We start from the raw sequence: 17,668 nt of genomic DNA on the forward strand, positions 1-17,668 counted from the left end.
TCCCATTTGTGAAAGAGTTCCACAAGTCTACCACCCTTTGAAAGGTTCCCCAACTTCAATCTAACTTTCAGCCGATGCTCCAGAGTCTTAGACTCCCCAACCAGTAGAAATAGTTTCTCCCAAGTTGCTCTTAATACCTTAAAAACTTTGATCAAAGCACCCCTTGGAATTCCAGGAATACACCATATTTACTTCTCGTAGTTTACCCCTTGCAATCCAGGTCAATATTCCCTGTAAACTGTACGACTGCGCAGAACCAGGAAGTCCTCATGTAGGTTGATGCATTTTGGTCCCTTGACATTCCTGTGCTTGCACAACCACACATGTTGGCCCAAGTATGATTGTAGTAAATCTAAACTGTACACATTGCAAGGTCAAAAATGATCCGTGGACAATTTTCATAAGCTGATACTCTTCCTAATTTTGTTCTTTTGTGTTCCAGTTTTTGACCCAAAGCCTACTTGACCAAATGTGGCACAGCTCTAATGGCACTGTAGGAGTACTAAAAGTACACGGGGAAGCACATTGTATTGAAGACCAAAAAAAAGGTGAGGGAGGGAATGAGGGAAGAGACATGAATCAAATATGCTGAAGTATTCTAACAGTATGTACTGCAGCAACACAAAACATATTCAAACTCAATATCATACTTTTGTGATAAAGATATTTTTTACATAATTAAGATTGAAAGTCAGGTGACAAGTTGTGCCATTAATGTGCATGCAGAAAATGGAAGGATTTGTTAAAAAATACAGTTATATGTTTTTTGTCATCTTTACCTTGTCAGTTTCTAAAGAGACCCTGAGGCTCAGCTTATTTATTCCAATTTCTTTCAAGACCTTTAGGTGAGGGCACAATGCAGCACAGCATGCATTGGCAATCTGCTCAGTCAGTTCACTCTGTACAGCTGGAACAGTAGGACTAAGAGGATCATGATTTCTTTGCAAATAGAATACCTAGAATAATAATCAATGCATTTTCAAGTTAATGATCAGGGTTATTATTTGTCTCAAAACACTGTATATTTTCCAAAAGTGACACCTCCAGTTTCATAAAATATACTAGAATACCATTAAATCCTACAGTGCAGAAGGCGGCCATTCAGCCCATTGAACCTGCACCAACCGTCTGAAAGAGCACCCTACCTAGGCCACTGCCCCACCCTATCCCATAACCCCACCTAACCTGCACATCTTTTAACAGTGGGAGAAAACCAGGGCACCTGGAGGAAACCTAAGCAGACACGAGGAGAAGTCACCCAAGGCCAGAATTGAACATGGTCCCTGGCATTGTGAGGCTGCACTGCTAAGCACCGTGCCACCACAGCAGTTATAGCAGCAAAGTGATCAAGAAGATTTTGGGAAGGCGACAAAGATGATTGATATGGGGAGGGTGGTGGATGTTGTTCACATGGACTTCAGTAAAGCCTTTAACAAGGTGCCTCATGGCAGACTTACACAAAAGATAGTGACACGGGATCAGAGGTGAGGTGGCCAGATGGATACAGAGCTGGCTCAGTCACAGAAGACAATGGGTAGCAGTAGAAGGGTGTTTTTCTGAATGGAAGTTTGTGACTATTGGTGTTCCACATGGATCTGTGCTGGGGCCTCTGTTGTTTATAGTATACATAAACGATTTGGAGGAAAATGTAGCTGGTCTGATTAGTAAGTTCGCGGATGACACTAAAGTTGGTGGAGTGGCAGATGGTTTTGAGGATTGTCAGAGGATATAGCAAGACATAGATGGGTTGGAAACATGGGCAGAGAAATGGCAAATGGAGTTTAATCCAGACAAATGTGAGGTTATGAATTTTGGTAGGTCTAACAGAGGGGAAATATATCGTAAATGGCAAAACTCTTCGGAATATAGAAAGTCAGAGATCTGGGCGTACAGGTCCACAGATCTTTGAAAGTGGCAACACAAGTGGACAAGGTAGTCAAGAAAGCATATGGAATATTTGCCTTCATTGGACAGGGCATCGAATATAAAAACTGGCAAGTCATGCTACAGTTGTATAAAACCTTGGTACGGCTGCATTTGGAATATTGCCCACAATTCTGGTCGCCACACTACCAGAAGGATGTGGAGGTTTTGGAGAGGGTGCAGAGGAGGTTTACCAGGATGTTGCCTGGTATGGGGGTGTTAGCTACACGGCGAGGCTGAATAGACTTGGACTGTTTTCATTAGAACAACAGAGGTTGAGGGGTGACCTGATAGAGGTCGACAAAATTATGAGGGGCATGGATAGAGTAGATGGACAGGCACTCTTTCCAAGGGTGGAGGGGTCAGTCACGAGGGGGCAGGTTTGAAGTCTGTGGGGCAGGTTTAGATATGTGCGAGGCAGTTTATTTTACACAGAGGATGGTGAATGCGTGGAACGCGTTGCCAGGGGAGCTTGTGGAAGCAGATATATTAACGGTGGTCAAAAGGCATCTCGACAAATACATGGATAGGATGGGTATAGAGGAATACAGCACAAGGAAGTGCTGAGGGTTTTGGCCAAGGGTGGTATCATGACCGGCACAGGCCTGGAGGGCCTACGGCCCTGTTCCTGTGCTATATTGTTCTTTGAATTTTAACTATAAGGGTAGGTTGGAGAAGATGGGGCATTCTCTTCAGAGCAAAGGAAATTGAGGGGACATTTGACAAAGGTGTACAAGGTATGACCGGTTGACATAAGGTAGATAAATGTACAAGGACTACAGGATACAGATGCGAGATTTTGACAAGAAATAGCAGGAAGAACATTTCATGCAGTAATTAGTATTGACTTAGAACGCACTGCCTAAGAGGGTGGTGGAAATGGAGACAATTAATTATTTCAAAATGAAATTAGATGGACACTTGAGGGTATTAAGCCTGCAGGGCAACAAGAATAGAGCAGCGGAAATAGAATTAGAATAGAACCCGAGGGCGGCATGGTGGTGCAGTGGTTAGCACTGCTGCCTCACTGAGCTGAAGAGCTGGGTTTGATACCGACCCCGGGTCACTGTCCGTGTGGAGTTTGCATATTCTCCCTGTGTTTGCATGGGTCTCACCCCCACAACCCAAAGATGTGCTACTTTGTACTAAATTAAGCTGCAGGTCAGAGTGCTGTCAGAAAGGTCACAACACAGAAACAGATGTAGTAACAGCACTTAGAACTGACATGTTACACTAGCCGTTTGCCAAAAACCTGATATAAGCAGGGTTGGCGGAAGGAGTGTAGTTGCAAACTGATGGGTAACAATAAAACATGTCGTTTTGCAATATATTTTTACATATTTTGTAACATATTATTGCTGAATAATCAAAGTTGTTTTATTTGTGCTTCATACATTAAATATTTGATGCCAGAACAGAGAACTTCATAGCTTGTTAAATCTTGACGGTTTTGCTATTCAGGAAAGAAATGGATCAATTACAATTGATGTTTATTCATTAGTTATTCAAAGTGAAGTTATATCACTAAATCATTGCTCACTTTGTATGCTTACAACGAGCATGCAGGTATAGTGAAATGTTTGTAATAAATTCTGTATAGTTCAATTCAACGCTTATTTTCTGAAGATTTGTGAAGTAGAATGGACTTGATAACACCCATCAAGTAAATCACAAAATTCCACATGTAAAATTTTTAGGTTACTATCTGGAATACTAATTATTAAAATCTAACGTTATTACTAATGTGACTTGGTAATATAAAGTACAAAAACCTAGAAGTAGGATACAGCATAGAAAATAGAAGTAGGGTACAGTACAGAAAAGTCAAGACAAAGGAATTCTGAGAGTTTATCAAATATTGTTGCTTAGTGTAGCAAAGAACTGTGACTTTGAAGGCAGTCAAAACCTACTCAGGTAAAAATGGAATATAGATGTCTCTCTCTACAGCACTGTGGTTAGCACTGCAGCCTCACAGCACTGAGGACCCAGGTTCGATCCCGCCTCCGGGTCACTGTCCGTGTGGAGTTTGCACATTCTCCCTGTGACTGCATGGGCCTCACCCCTACAGCCCAAATATGTGCAGGGTAGGTGGATTGGCCATACTAAATTGCCCCTTAATTGGAAAAGAAAAATAAATATGTTTACATCTCTCTGGATAATTAATTAAGAACATGCTAGACAATTGAAACAAATCCTGTTGTGCAATTTGACATATCTTCTGAGGAAGACAATTGTTTTCAATACAAATGAGGTTTCATGTGTATTTTTCTATTTAACTAGTGTTGTGGTTAAGATTCAGTGGCAGCACTTCCGGTGGCGGCTATGAGGGAGTAAGTCGCGCATTTGGTGGCGCTCGCTCCAGTCTGACTTCAAGACCTTTTTCCCGACTTTTTTGAACTTTTGAGCGCTGGAGTTAAAACCAATAGCACTCTAGATCTGAATCTATACAGAGTTGTGTGGACTTAAGGAGCAGAAGGGAGCGAAAACAGGTGAAGAAGGGGCTGAACAAAGGTGGTGTGGAAGCTCAAGTGGAAGGAAAGATGGTCGATGAACGGACCACGGAAAGGAAGGTCCAGGCAGCACTGGACAACATGCTGCAGGTCATGAAAGAGAGCTTCGCAGCACTGAAGCGGGATAATTTGGAACCGCTCCAGAAAGCGGTGGAGCGATCGGACCAGAGGCTGGATGCTCAGGATAAGAAGGTCCAGGCACTGGAGAAGAAAGTGGAAGAGCAGGCGGATTTCCAAACGGTAGCGGACGTGGAAATTAGTAAGCTGGAGGACCTGGAAAACAGGTCTCGCCGGCAGAATCTGAGAATCATTGGGCTCCCGGAGGGGGCCGAGGGAGTGGATGCCACAGCATATGTGGCAGACATGCTGCAGAAGCTGGTGGGGGATGATTTCTTCCCGCGTCCGTTGGAGCTGGACAGGGCACACAGAGTGCAGGCGAGGCAGCAGCGGGGGGGGGGGGGGGAGATGGTGGTCAGGTTCCATAGGTTCGTGGACAAGGAGCGGGTTCTACAGTGGGCCAAGAGCACAAAGAGCTGCTCATGGAACAACAGTGTCCTGCGCATCTACCAGGATCTGAGCTAGGAGGTGGCCAGAAGGAGGGCAGCCTATAGACAAATTAAAGAGATCCTGTTTAGAAAGGTCAAGTTCGGGCTACTTTTCCCGGTGCGGCTTTGGGTCACATACTGGGAACAGCAACATTATTTTGACGACCCGGAGGAAGCGATGGACTTTGCTAAGGGGCATGGACTGGTGCCGAACTGAGGACCCATGGACTCAAGTTAGAGTGTACTAAGGGATGTTTGCATTTGTTCGCAGATTGCCCTGCGTGTTAGCGATGTCGTTCGGCATGCTCTTTTACTTAAAATTGTGGTGTTCTTGTGTTTGTGTCGGCGATCACTATTTTGGACATTGGGTCGACCTGCTGGTCTGCAAAGAAAGTTACCAGCGCCCATAATGGAGGTTAGAGGTGGGATTGTTGGCAGAGGAGAGGGTGTGTGAGAGAGTGGGGAAATGCATGCAGGACAACCTGCAGGTCAACAATACAGGGGAAGTCTCAGCAGTGGTGCTCTGGGAGGCGCTGAAGGCGGTGGTGAGAGGGGAACTGATCTCAATCCGAGCCCATAGGGACAGAACGGATAGGGCAGAGATGGACAGACAGGTGCAGGAGATAACACGGACGGATAGGGAATATGCGGAGTCCCCGAGGGCAGAGTTACTTGGGGAACGACAGAGACTGCAGGCGAAGCTGGGGGCGCTATCCACTGGGAAGGCCGTAGAGCAGCTCAGAAAGGCCAAGGGCGCAGTGTATGAGTATGGGGAGAAAGCCAGCAGAATGCTTGCACAGCAACTTAGGAAGCGGGAAGCGGCCAGGGAAATAGGGACGGTAGTGGACGGGGCAGGTGGGAGACCCGGCACGATTGAACAGGGTATTCAGGGACTTTTACAGTAAGCTGTATACCTCGGAACCCCCCACGGGGCCGTAGGGGATGAGGCGCTTCTTAGATGGGCTGACCTTCCCAAAGGTGGGCAGGGGGATGGTAGAGGGGCTGGGGGCCCCGATTAGAGCTGAAGAAGTAATGGGGGGGCCTGAAGGCCATGCAGTCGGTTAAAGCCCCGGGGCCGGACGGGTATCCAGTGGTGTTCTACAAAACGTTTGCGGGTATACTGGGGCCAGTGCTGGTTAGGGTATTTAATGAGGCGAGGGACAATGGGGTGCTACCCCCGACGATGTCGCAAGCCACCATCTCGCTGATATTAAAACGGGATAAGGATCCGGAAGTTTGTGGGTCCTATAGGCCAATCTCCCTGATTAATGTGGATGCTAAACTGCTGGCCAAGATCCTGGCGTCTAGAATCGAAGACTACGTACCGGACGTGATTGCGGAGGACCAAACGGGGTTTGTTAAGGGCAGGCAGCTGGTAGCCAATCTAAGAAGGCTACTCAATGTGATTATGATGCCCCCGGAGGGCAGAGAGGTGGAGGTAGTGGTGGCAATGGAAAGGCTTTTGACCGGGTGGAGTGGGACTATTTATGGGAAGTGCTGGGACGGTTTGGGTTTGGAGAAGGCTTTGTGGACTGTGTTAAACTGCTATATCAGGCCCTGGAGGCTAGTGTAAGGATGAACAGGACAACATCTGAATATTTTAGACTACACCGCAGGACAAGACAGGGATGCCCCCTCTCTCCATTGCTGTTTGCGTTGGCCATAGAACCGCTGGCAATTGCTCTGAGAGCAGCAAGGGGATGGAAGGGAATGGTCAGGGGGGATAGAACACAAGGTCTCGCTTTACGCGGATGACCTGCTTTTGTACGTGTCAGATCCAGCGTCAGGGATAGACGGGATTATGGAAATCCTGGGGGAATTTGGCCGGTTTTCGGGCTACAAGTTGAACATGACAAAAAGCGAGATGTTTGTGGGTCAGGAGAATAGGCTGAGGGAGCTACCATTTAGGCTGGTTGGGGAAAGTTTTAGATATCTAGGCATACAAGTGGCGCGCGACTGGGGTAAGATGCATAAGTTGCACTTGTCTAGGCTGGTGGAGCAAATGAGGAGCGAGTTTCGGAGGTGGGATTCGCTCCCACTGTCACGAGCAGGGAGAGTACAGACGATGAAGATGACGATCCTCCCGAGATTCCTGTTTATTTTTCAGTGTCTCCCTATTTTCATTCCGCGGTCCTTCTTTAAAAGAATCAATAAAATCATCCTGGGATTTGTTTGGGCGGGGAAGTCCCCGCGGGTAAAGAGGGGGATGCTGGAACGGAACCGTAGCGGAGGGGGCTGGCGTTGCTGAACCTCAGCAACTACTACTGGGCGGCTAACATAGCCATGATCGGGAAATGGATGGTAGGTATGGGGTCGGTTTGGGAGCGGGTGGAGGCTGCTTCGTGCAGGGGCACCAGCTTGGCAGCCCTGGTCACGGCACCCCTGCCACTCCCGTCGGCCAGGTACTCCACCAGCCCTATAGTGGTGGCGGCTTTGCGGATTTGGGGCCAATGGAGGAAGCATGCGGGGGAAGTGGGAGCGTCGGTCTGGTCCCCAATATGTGACAACCACCGATTTGTCCCGGGGAAGACGGATGGCGGGTTTCAAGCATGGCGGAGGGCAGTGGTGGGAAGGATGGGCGACTTGTTCCTGGAAGGGAGCTTCGCGAACATGAGGGCGCTGGAGGAGAAGTTCGGGCTGGCGAGGGGGAATGACTTTTGGTACTTGCAGGTGCGAGATTTCGTACGTAGACAGGTCCCGTCCTTTCCACGCCTTCCACCAAGAGGGATCCAGGACAGGGTATTTTCCAGGGGTGAGGTAAGAGAGGGGAGAGTCTCGGATATTTATAAGGAGCTTATGGGAGCGGAGGACACAGGGACCGAGGAACTGAAACTCAAGTGGGAGGAGGAGCTTGGTGGGGAGTTGGAGGGAGGTGCATGGGCAGACACTCTGAGGAGTGTAAATACAACTGCAACATGTGCCAGGCTCGGTCTGATTCAGTTCAAGGTGGTTCACCGGGCCCACATGACGGTGGCCCGGATGAGCAAATTCTTTGGGCTGGAGGACAATTGTTCTTGATGTGGGGGAGGACCAGTGAACCATGTCCACATGTTCTGGGCGTGTCCAAAACACAGGGGATACTGGCAGGGATTTGTGGACGTCATATCCCAGGTACTGAAAACAAGGGCGGCGATGAGTCCAGAGGTGGCGATTTTTGGGGTGTCGGAAGACCCGGGAGTCCAGGAGGGGATAGAGGCCCACATTGTGGCCTTTGCTTCCCTGATAGCCCAGAGACGAATACTGTTGGCCTGGAGGGACTCAAAGCCCCCAAAGACCGAAGTATGGCTGTCGGACATGGCAAGCTTTTTCGGATTGGAAAAAAATCAATTTCGCTGTACGAGGATCACTATCGGGATTCGCCCGGAGGTGGCAACCATTCATCGACTTCTTCGCGGGGAAATAATCATCAGCCCGGGGGTTGGGGGGGGGTGTAGAATAGAGCAGGGGGGGAAGAATAGGTGGGTCTATTTGAGAGAGTGGTACTGTTATTTGCACTATGTTTTTTGTAATTGGTATCTGCACACTAATGTATATTGTTACTGTTTACAATGCCAAAAATACCTCAATAAAATTGTCTGTTTAAAAAAAAGATTCAGTGGCAGCATTCTCCCCATGTCTGCGTGGGTTTCACTCTCATAACCCAAAGATTAATTGGTTAGGTGGATTGGCCATGCTAAATTGCCCCTTAAATTGGAAAAAAATAATGGGGTACTTTAAATGAAAAACAGTGTCTCTGTCTACAAGATAGAACACAAAGCCTCGAGATATAGTAAGTCCTCACTTTAAATCATCCCTTTAAAGTTATTTTGTGCTGATATTGTTTATTATTTAGGTTTTTTCGATTTGATTTGTCATTTTCGGCTTTACGCATATGCACCCTGCCCTACTCTCCACACGGTGCATTCTGAGTCAGCCGCCGTCATGTTCTGATCGCAGAATGGCTGTTGCATTCACCACAGGACCAGGCTAGCCTCTTGAGCGGGAAGATAGCAAGGCCGGAGAACCAGACGCAGGAGTGCAGGGCAAGGTTAGAAAGCAACTGGCTGCCAAGGTGAAAGTAATCCAGGTGGGGCAGTCCATAAATGTCAGGAAAGGGTCCAGGCTCTGGTGAGAGAGAGACAGACAGAGTTGGAAAGGAGAGAGTGAGAGAGAAGAATGGAAAGGGAAATAGAGACAGACAGCCAGTGGGAAAGGAGAGTGTATATGTGTGTGTGTGTGTGTGAGAGAAAGAAAAGTAAGAAAAAAGTTGAGCTGAGTTTCTGAAGTGCTGTTTGGGCAATTTTGAGTTACCTAATTTTAAGGTATATAGTATTGCTGTTATAGTTAGTGATCTATTCCAGCTAGGAATTCGCATTCCGTTTCACATTCTTCCACGTTTGTGTGGTCTCACCCCCAGAAACCATCTTGTGCAGGGTAGGTGGATTGACCATGCTAAGTTGCTCCTTATTCGGGAAAAAAAGAATTGGTCACTCTAACAGAAATTCACATTCCTGCATATGTAGTGTAGCATTTTAATTTTTTTCAAGCAAGTAATGTCCAAAAGAACCCAACTCTGGTTCCCAATAGAAATCCAAGAGTGACTTAAAGTGGTGATTTTCAGGAACGTAATCACAACTTGCTATGCAATGGTAAATATAAAGGGCACTGCATACATTTGTAAGATTAGCAACCGCCACACAAATTATTCTTGGTTGGCTGAGAAACGCATGATCACAATGTTGGTGAAGATGATTTTGTGACCCAGCTACATCACCACTTTTCTCAGAGAAAAGGCAAATGTCACCTTCATTTGCTAAATGTATTGATGGTGGAAAGGATTAGAAATCTCACATACACGTTGCTCAATTGTGCAATCTGAGGTTGTAATATAGCTCTAAATAACCACTGACCTCTGTACACTTTACAACAATGCCAGCCATTTCAAACACATTTTCCTGCAGGATGTTGATGCTGGGAATGTCTTCCATGGACCGCCCATCAACAGGACTTATAACACTGGAAGTAGAATTTTAACAAAGTTAATTTTGTATAATAATCATGAAAATAATTATGTACTCCAAGATTCATAGTGTAACGGTGAATAGATTTAGTAAAAGGGGGCTCTAACACCCCAGCTAGTCAAATGCTTATACCTCAAGGTCCTATTATCAACAGAACTTGTCAGCTAAATTTGCTTGTTAGAAAAACAGAGTTCCCAGCTAGAAGATTACAAACAAGCTTTTTGGTGAAGGTTTAATAATAAACCTAAGCAGGCAAGATCGGAATTCTAAAACAATGTTCTGTGTACTGACTAATTGGATAAGCAGTGTATCTGTGACTTGGGAGCTGAGGGCTGTGTTACAATGTTCTTCCTATGAGAGCTGTGTAAGAGCTGAATCAGAGGAGAGTGCTCCTTGAGAGGTTTCTCTGGGGTAGTTTCCTTCATGCTGGAATCATGAATAAACTATTGTAACCTGTTTCCAAGTCTTCTGTGGTTAGTTGGAAGAAGTCTACCACAACAATAGCACACAAGGATAACTTTAAAAATCAACAAATCACTTCTCTACGCAGTCTTCAATCGGGCATTGTTATCACTAAATTTTAAAAAGCTAATTGTAGTGTAACTGCACCATCAGTGGAATCGGACTGGAGGTCACTGTTGTGGCGCACACTTAACTTCAACAGTCTAACGTCTTGTATGCCTTGGTGATAGTTACACAGTATCATTTGTAAATTTCTCAGTATGCCATAGAACGGTGCAAAGTGGACAAAAAAACAAAAGCAGCTTTGCAGCTCCATCTGGTCCTTTCCCTCTTTTTCAGTCCCCCTTGCAGGTATCCATCCAATCGAAAACCAAAATCTTATTGCAATTCTCTCGAAGTCTGGATTTGATTTTGGTTGAACCTCTCAATTTGCCCCAAGAAATTCACAGATTGCAAAATGCTTCATGAATGCCTACCGTCAAAAGTTGTTTTGACATTCTACAGACAGACTATTTTGCAAATGAGTGACACCACAAAAAGGTTAACACTGTTCAAAAGGTTACTATAACACTAAAAATTATACCCTTTGTTTCCAGGTTCGTCACCATCCACCCACTGAATATTTACAAATTCTCTTCTGTCATCTGGATCCAACTTTCCACAAATAATTTGAAAGTCTCTCTTTTCCCTTAGAGCTCGTCTTAAACCCTCCATTGTCTCTGGGGTAATCTGTACCATAAGTCCATCTGTAATCAGAATCAATCTCATTAAAGGAATGAGAAAAAATAATTTTGGTCAATAGATCAGGAAACAGAAAACAGACTCAGATTTAATTGAAAGCTACAGAATAATTTTAAAACAAATTTGATGCAGTGTTGAACTTCGCTGGGGTAATTAATAGCCAAATACATAAACAATCGGAATTATTTTGATTTGTTGGAAAACCAAAAATGGCATCACAATAAGCAGATGCTTCTTTTAAGATTGCTTGCTGTTAGCAGTATTTGGTTCCATAGAAGAAATCAGAGCTTAATTTGAAAACTTTGCATTGTACCTCATTATGATCAATAGTTTGTCTAACAAACCTTGAGGTGATGGGCAAGAGAAAAAAGTGTCACCCACAAACAAATTGGAACTTATTGATCGTTGATTTCTCACTAAGTGATAGTCTTTATCATAGACCTTGGATTTTACTTTCTTCACCATTTTGTTTAACAGAAATTGCACATGCTGTAGGTATTTGTACATCAAGCGCGGGATTCTCCGACCCCCCCGCCGGGTGGGAGAATTGTCGGTGGTCGGCGTGAATCCTGACCCCGTCGTCCTTCCAATTCTCCCGCCCCCCCAAAAACCGGCGTGGCGTGGGTCGCGCTGACCGCCTCGGAGAATAGCGGGGTCCGGCGCGACTCAATGGGTCCCGGGGCTGTCCGGATCCTCCGGTCCGCGATGGGCCGAAGTCTCGCCCGTTCTATGCCGGTCCCGCTGGCGTAAATTGGAGTTGGTCCGTTACCGGTGGGACCTGGCGGCGTGGGCGGGCTCCGGGGTTCTTGGGTTGTCACATGGAGATCTGGCCCCGGGACGTGCCCCCACAGTGGCCTGGCCCACGGTTGGGGCTGACCGATTCAGGGGTGGGCCTGTGCCATGGGGGCACTCTATTCCTTCCGCACCAGAGGCCGTGGTCATCCGTTATTCCCGGTGCAGAAGTGACCCCATGTGCTCATGCACAGGGATGATGCCAGCACGTGCTGGCGCTCCCGCGCATGTGCCGACCCGCCGGCTGGCAGAGGCCCTTCGGCACCAGTTGGCCAGGCCCCTATACCGCCGGCCAGCGGGTCGCCAACCATTCTGGGGCGGGCTCCGTTCCGCCGGGACCCCCCCGTCCCACCGGGTACGGGAGAATCCTGCCCCATATTTGTACGAGGTGGCTTTACAGACATACATAAAACATAGACTGCCAACCTCTGATGATCACAACGAGTATGTCAATGGGAAAATACAATATACGTATATAACGCAATCATATTTCTAAGCTTATTACATATTGAACTAACATACATATTTAACTAAGAGAGTGGTCGAAATCTGGAGCTCAATGTCTGAAAGGGTGGTAGAGGCAGGAACCCTCAACTTTTAAGTAGCATGTAGATCAGCATAGGAAGATGTTTGATGGTTGGCATGGACGTGGTGGGCCGACAGGCCTCTTTCCCTGCTGTAAAACTATTACTCGACCCAGCTAAAACTAAGTTTCTTGAAAGTAATGGCGATTCCTCTACCAGAGGCCAATTGCCCACCAATCAACACTCTCTTTTCATACAGTATAAATTGCTTTCCCCTTATATTGGTATTCTTTGGGGTGTCCTGATGAGTGCAAGATGAAAAGCTTTGGCATGTCTCTTTTTTTCAGCAATACTCAAGTACCCTACTACCTAATGACTATTTATTGAAAATTCTTTGATTTATAGATTCTTCCAATAAATCTTTTGTATAATGTGAACCTATTTAGTCTATTTTAATGAAAAAATGCAAAGTTCGTCTTGTGCCCATATTTAAAATTTGTAGCAATTTGTTGGAGTGGGAAGAGAGAGAGAGAAAGAGCATGAGTATGCTGGTGTACAACTCAACTGCCAGTATCTTATAAAACAATGCGCTGGCATGTGGAAAAAGTCCATAGTATCGACCAAATTGCAAATACAAGTAACACAAATAGTTTAACTGCATGCAAATTAGTGAGCTGATTTTGTTAAATGCAGTGTTTCAATACAGTATTCCATTGTCTCATTTTTATTCAACTAATGAACTTTGCAAATATTTACGTAAAAGTCTAAAATCACAGTATAAATTACCATCAGCAAAGAGAACCAGAAAACATGTATGCAAATCAGTGGAAGGATAAAATTGGAAACAGAAAGCATAAAGAATCAGATACTTGAGGTACAGAAGGTGGTCATGTACCTCATCATAGCAGCTGGCATTTGCTGGAATGGCACAACTCTATCCTTTTATAGCATCTTTTTTTGAAAAGGTTAAGTGTAAAGTGTTAATAGAAAACATACTAATGAATGATGTAGACTACGATATAGAGGTCATGAGCTAGAGACACTGGACAGCAGGCAGGCAACTCTTCAAGATGTGCCGACTCAAGAATCAAAATAATCTACATCTCATTCACTTACACATGGCTACAATTCCACTTTGCAAGGTCTGGCATGTTCCTCAAGCATGGTAGCAGTGCTAGTGGCACCAATCTAAGCAACCATTGGTGCTAAATATCCAACCAACATCTCAAGTGTGCCTCAGCAACACCCTCGCCGAAGAAGGGTAACGATGGTGGGAATGTACAATCATTCACTGCCCCTATTTTGCAACCAGAGCACTAACAGAAACTTATGAAGGCATGCCACTATTGAGAACGAGGCACTGGCAGTTGCATCGGCTATTGGATGGCTCTTGAATTATCTGATTGGCTCTTCCCCGTAGAAGCTGACCACAAGCACCTCATTACCCTCCTGACTTGCATAGAGATTGTTAAAATGCCATTAGACATTCACAATTTTGTCCTCGCTTGATGCGGTACCAATACACAGCCACCCATGTTCCAGGGAAATCACAAACCACAGCTGTTGCTCCCTCCAAAGCTATGGTAGACCAAGCAGCCACCTTGGATTTCACATTTGTCTCATCAACTGCAATGACCCATCTCCAACACAAAGCTCCAGGATGTCCAATGCACCCAAAAGGAGGAGGCCGAATGCACTCCCATCCAAGTGTGTTCTAAATATAGCCCATGCAGACTGCCTCATCCGTAACACCACGAGAAACACAGCCAGTTGACCATAGTAGTTGACTTCTTGATTTCGGACCACTATTAGATCATTCCACAGTTCACACGAAAAGACATTCTCCACTGACTTATTGCAGGCCACCTAAGCATTAATATGTGCATAGCAAAGCTCTGCAACCTGTGTGGTGGTCGAACATCAGGCAGTTTGAGATTTTCTGCCACATCTGTTGCATTAAATAGTCCGACACACAATGAACTTACATTTTCACAATGGCCCTGGCAGTTGGGCTTGGCCTCTATGATTCCCACGGCAAGACATACCTCAAGGCTATAGATCACTACTCTAGATGGCTAGAAGTAGTGAAACTCCATGTAGCCACAGTAGAGTCTGGGATCAGGGTGTTCCTGACCATTTTATATATGCATGGCTTCTGGATGAAATCACTTCTGATAACGGCCCCCAATTTTCAAATGATCAATTCCAGAAGCTTACTGCTTACAATAGGATCACTTGCATCCCTTTTAATCCTCAAACCAACAAGGAGGCTGAGCAAGCAATCAGGATCAAAAAAGATCTGGGCCAGGATTCTCCCCTACCCGGCTGGGCGGGGGGTCCCGGCATGTCGGAGTGGCGTGAACCACCCTGGCGTCGGGCCTCCCCAAAGGTGCGGAATTCTCTCCGCACTTTTAGGGGCCAAGCCCTCACATCGAGGGGCTAGGCCCACGCCGGAGTGGTTCCCACTCCGCCGGCTGGCATGAACGGCCTTTGGCGCCACGCCAGCCGGGGCCTAAAGGACTTCGCCAGCCAGCGTAAGTCCGCACATGCGCCGGAGCGTCAGCGGCTGCTGACGTCACACCGGCGCATGCGCAGGGGTGGGGGTCTCTTCCGCCTCCGCCATGGTGAAGACCATGGCGAAGGCGGAAGAAAAAGAGTGCCCCCATGGCACAGGCCCGCCCGCCAATCGGTGGGCCCCGATCGTGGCCCAGGCCACCGTGGGGGCACCCTACGGGGTCAGATCGCCCGCGCCGTCAATCCCGCCGGTGAAGTAGGTGGTTTAGTCCACGCTGGCGGGAAAGGTCGGTCAGCGGCGGGACTTCGGCCCATCGCGGGCCGAAGAATCGCCGTAGGGGGCCTGCCGACCAGCGCAGGGGGCCCGCTGACCGGCGGGGCGCGATTCCCGCCCCTGCCGAATCTCAGGGGGCGGAGAATTCGGGACACGGCAGGGGCGGGATTGACACCGGCCCCAGGCGATTCTCCGACTCCCCGGGGGTTCGGAAAATCCCACACCTGATGTCCCAGAATCCAGACTGGCATTCGCCATATTGCATTATTGAACCATGTTTTTAGCTAATGGATTCTCTTCCACTGTATTGCTCATGGGCCGACATCTAAAAATGCGTACGCCTCTATTCTTCCGAATCTTTAACCTAATGTCGAACCGGCTGACTGTACGAGGATGAGAGGGTGGGAGTCAAGCCACCATGATAAACAATAAGTCCCAACATAGGCCCAAAGCCCCACTACTCTTTGCATACATGGAGTAGGCCATTCAGCCCTTCTGGCCTGCTCTTTTAAATCTAGGTCAGAGAGTTTGGATCCATCATTGTAAGTCAAAGGTTTCAAGCTCATCAGAATGGGCACCTGTGCTCATATTTTGTCCAGATACTGTCTGGTACTGTGGAAGTGGATTACATTTATTGTCTTGTTTTAACCTTGCTGTCTGTACGTAATATTAAGGTTCTGAAATATATCTGTGACCATCAAGTAAAAAGGATGTTAAAGGGTTGAGGGAATGGAATGAGAGCAGATTTCTGTATCTGTTAGTGCAGAGACAGCAAAGATGAGTGTGTAAAACCTTGTCAACTGAGACAATGGGCATTGGAATGTGAAAGAGCTGACTCAGGAGCACGAGAGGGAAGGAGATAAGGAAGTTGGACCTGATGGACGGATAGGATAAGAAAACCGTTAGCAGCAGCAGTATTAGCTAATGATTATGTCATAGTCACCACCCTACCTTAGGATAATAATTCCATATAAGTACATGTTCTGGATCCTTGCCAAATCATTGGTGTATCTAGGAATTTAAGGGGACCACCTCTAAGCTGTGATTGTATAAAGGGACAGTCCGTACTCTGGGACTTTGGCACTTCTCGAAGGTGGTTCCCCGACTACTTAGAGATTTGTCCCAGCCGTGAATAAACGAATATTCGTTACCAACGTGTTCGAGTGTTTTATTTCTGGACTGACAGACGGCTATGTGAAAGCGCAATTCACAGTACCTTCTGACCTTCCAGAATCCAGCCCCAGAATGCTGACTCCATGGGGCAGTCACAACAACACAGCCTAGAAAACAGGTAAAGACTCCACAGAGACATAACCCTTAACCAGGAGCAGGGTGGGGCATAGGGAAAAGGTGGTGCCAGAACAAAAGTGACGTAAATAGCCCAAAAGTAAATTTGGTGTAAATAGTTTGACTGTTAACAGTTATTAAAAAGTATATATTTTGGATTGTGGAGGGGGCAGTTAATGCAGTGTTTTTCAAACCTTTTTTTCCTGAGACCCACTTTTACCAACCGGCGGAACTTTGGGACCCATGCCGGTTGACGTTCGCGAGACATGCCGGGTTATGTTCGCGACCTACCCCGGCCGACCTTCACAACACACCATTATTGCTTACTTTTACTGCGGCAGGTGAGCCTTCTTGGTCCTCACGATCTGTCTTGCTTCATCATTCAATATTACATTTTTGCTAAGAATTTTAACTGATGATTTAAGTTCTTGCTGAATGCTTTGAAAAAAATCAAGAAGTTTGTCCTCGAACTATCCATGCATAGTCTTCAATTGCCTTTGAAGATTTGAGCGTTTTAAACTTCATTTGTCAGTACTTCACTGCATATAACATACGGGCTTTACATTCTGCTTTGCATTGGCACAATTAAAGCCATACCTCAAGAAATCATCTTTATACTGCTTTGTTCCCGATTTCAGTTTCTTCTTAATTGTTTGATCACCAGAGGCCCTGGACCTCGGGATACAGCTCACACCAGCATTGGTTTGTCCTTGCATGGGCTCTCCTGAGAAACTCTTTCCAGCAGATTTAGTTGTGAGTTCCTGGTCTGTTTGTATCTCTGGCCCTCTTTATCTCATTACAAAATGACACATCTTCAGTTCTTCACACAGCCCTGTTGCTTTCTTGCTGGCAGCTACAAAAAGGAGGAATCTCACCTCTATGATTTTTCACCCAAAGCATTGACGTGCTGCACACATGACCTTCTCTCTGCTGCTGCCTCTGGCTGAAAGACTCATTCTTCATAGTTAAAGGACCTTTGCGGCTGGCATTCTTTTTTTTTAAACTTTGAAACTATTTCGAACACCTAAATTTTACAAATTTATGACTTTTTAAACTGGTAAAAATTAAAACAACTTCAGTTGAACATGTGCATCTT

At 46.3% G+C, this 17,668-nt stretch overlaps 1 protein-coding gene across 5 annotated transcripts in view; it reads right to left on the reverse strand.

The window, feature by feature from the left end:
* LOC119970564 (zinc finger FYVE domain-containing protein 16-like) overlaps positions 1–17,668 on the reverse strand; it is a 125,577-nt gene that overhangs the window by 4,821 nt on the left and 103,088 nt on the right. For all 5 annotated transcript variants that reach the window (XM_038805393.1, XM_038805395.1, XM_038805396.1 and 2 more), the window contains 3 exons: positions 11,024–11,186; positions 9,868–9,973; positions 780–956 (listed from right to left, as the gene is read on the reverse strand). In XM_038805393.1, the coding sequence (XP_038661321.1) occupies positions 780–956; positions 9,868–9,973; positions 11,024–11,186 (446 nt within the window). The remainder of the gene's footprint in view (positions 1–779; positions 957–9,867; positions 9,974–11,023; positions 11,187–17,668) is intronic.

Source organism: Scyliorhinus canicula, chromosome 8, assembly GCF_902713615.1.
Source record: "Scyliorhinus canicula chromosome 8, sScyCan1.1, whole genome shotgun sequence".
Lineage (NCBI taxonomy): Eukaryota > Metazoa > Chordata > Chondrichthyes > Carcharhiniformes > Scyliorhinidae > Scyliorhinus > Scyliorhinus canicula.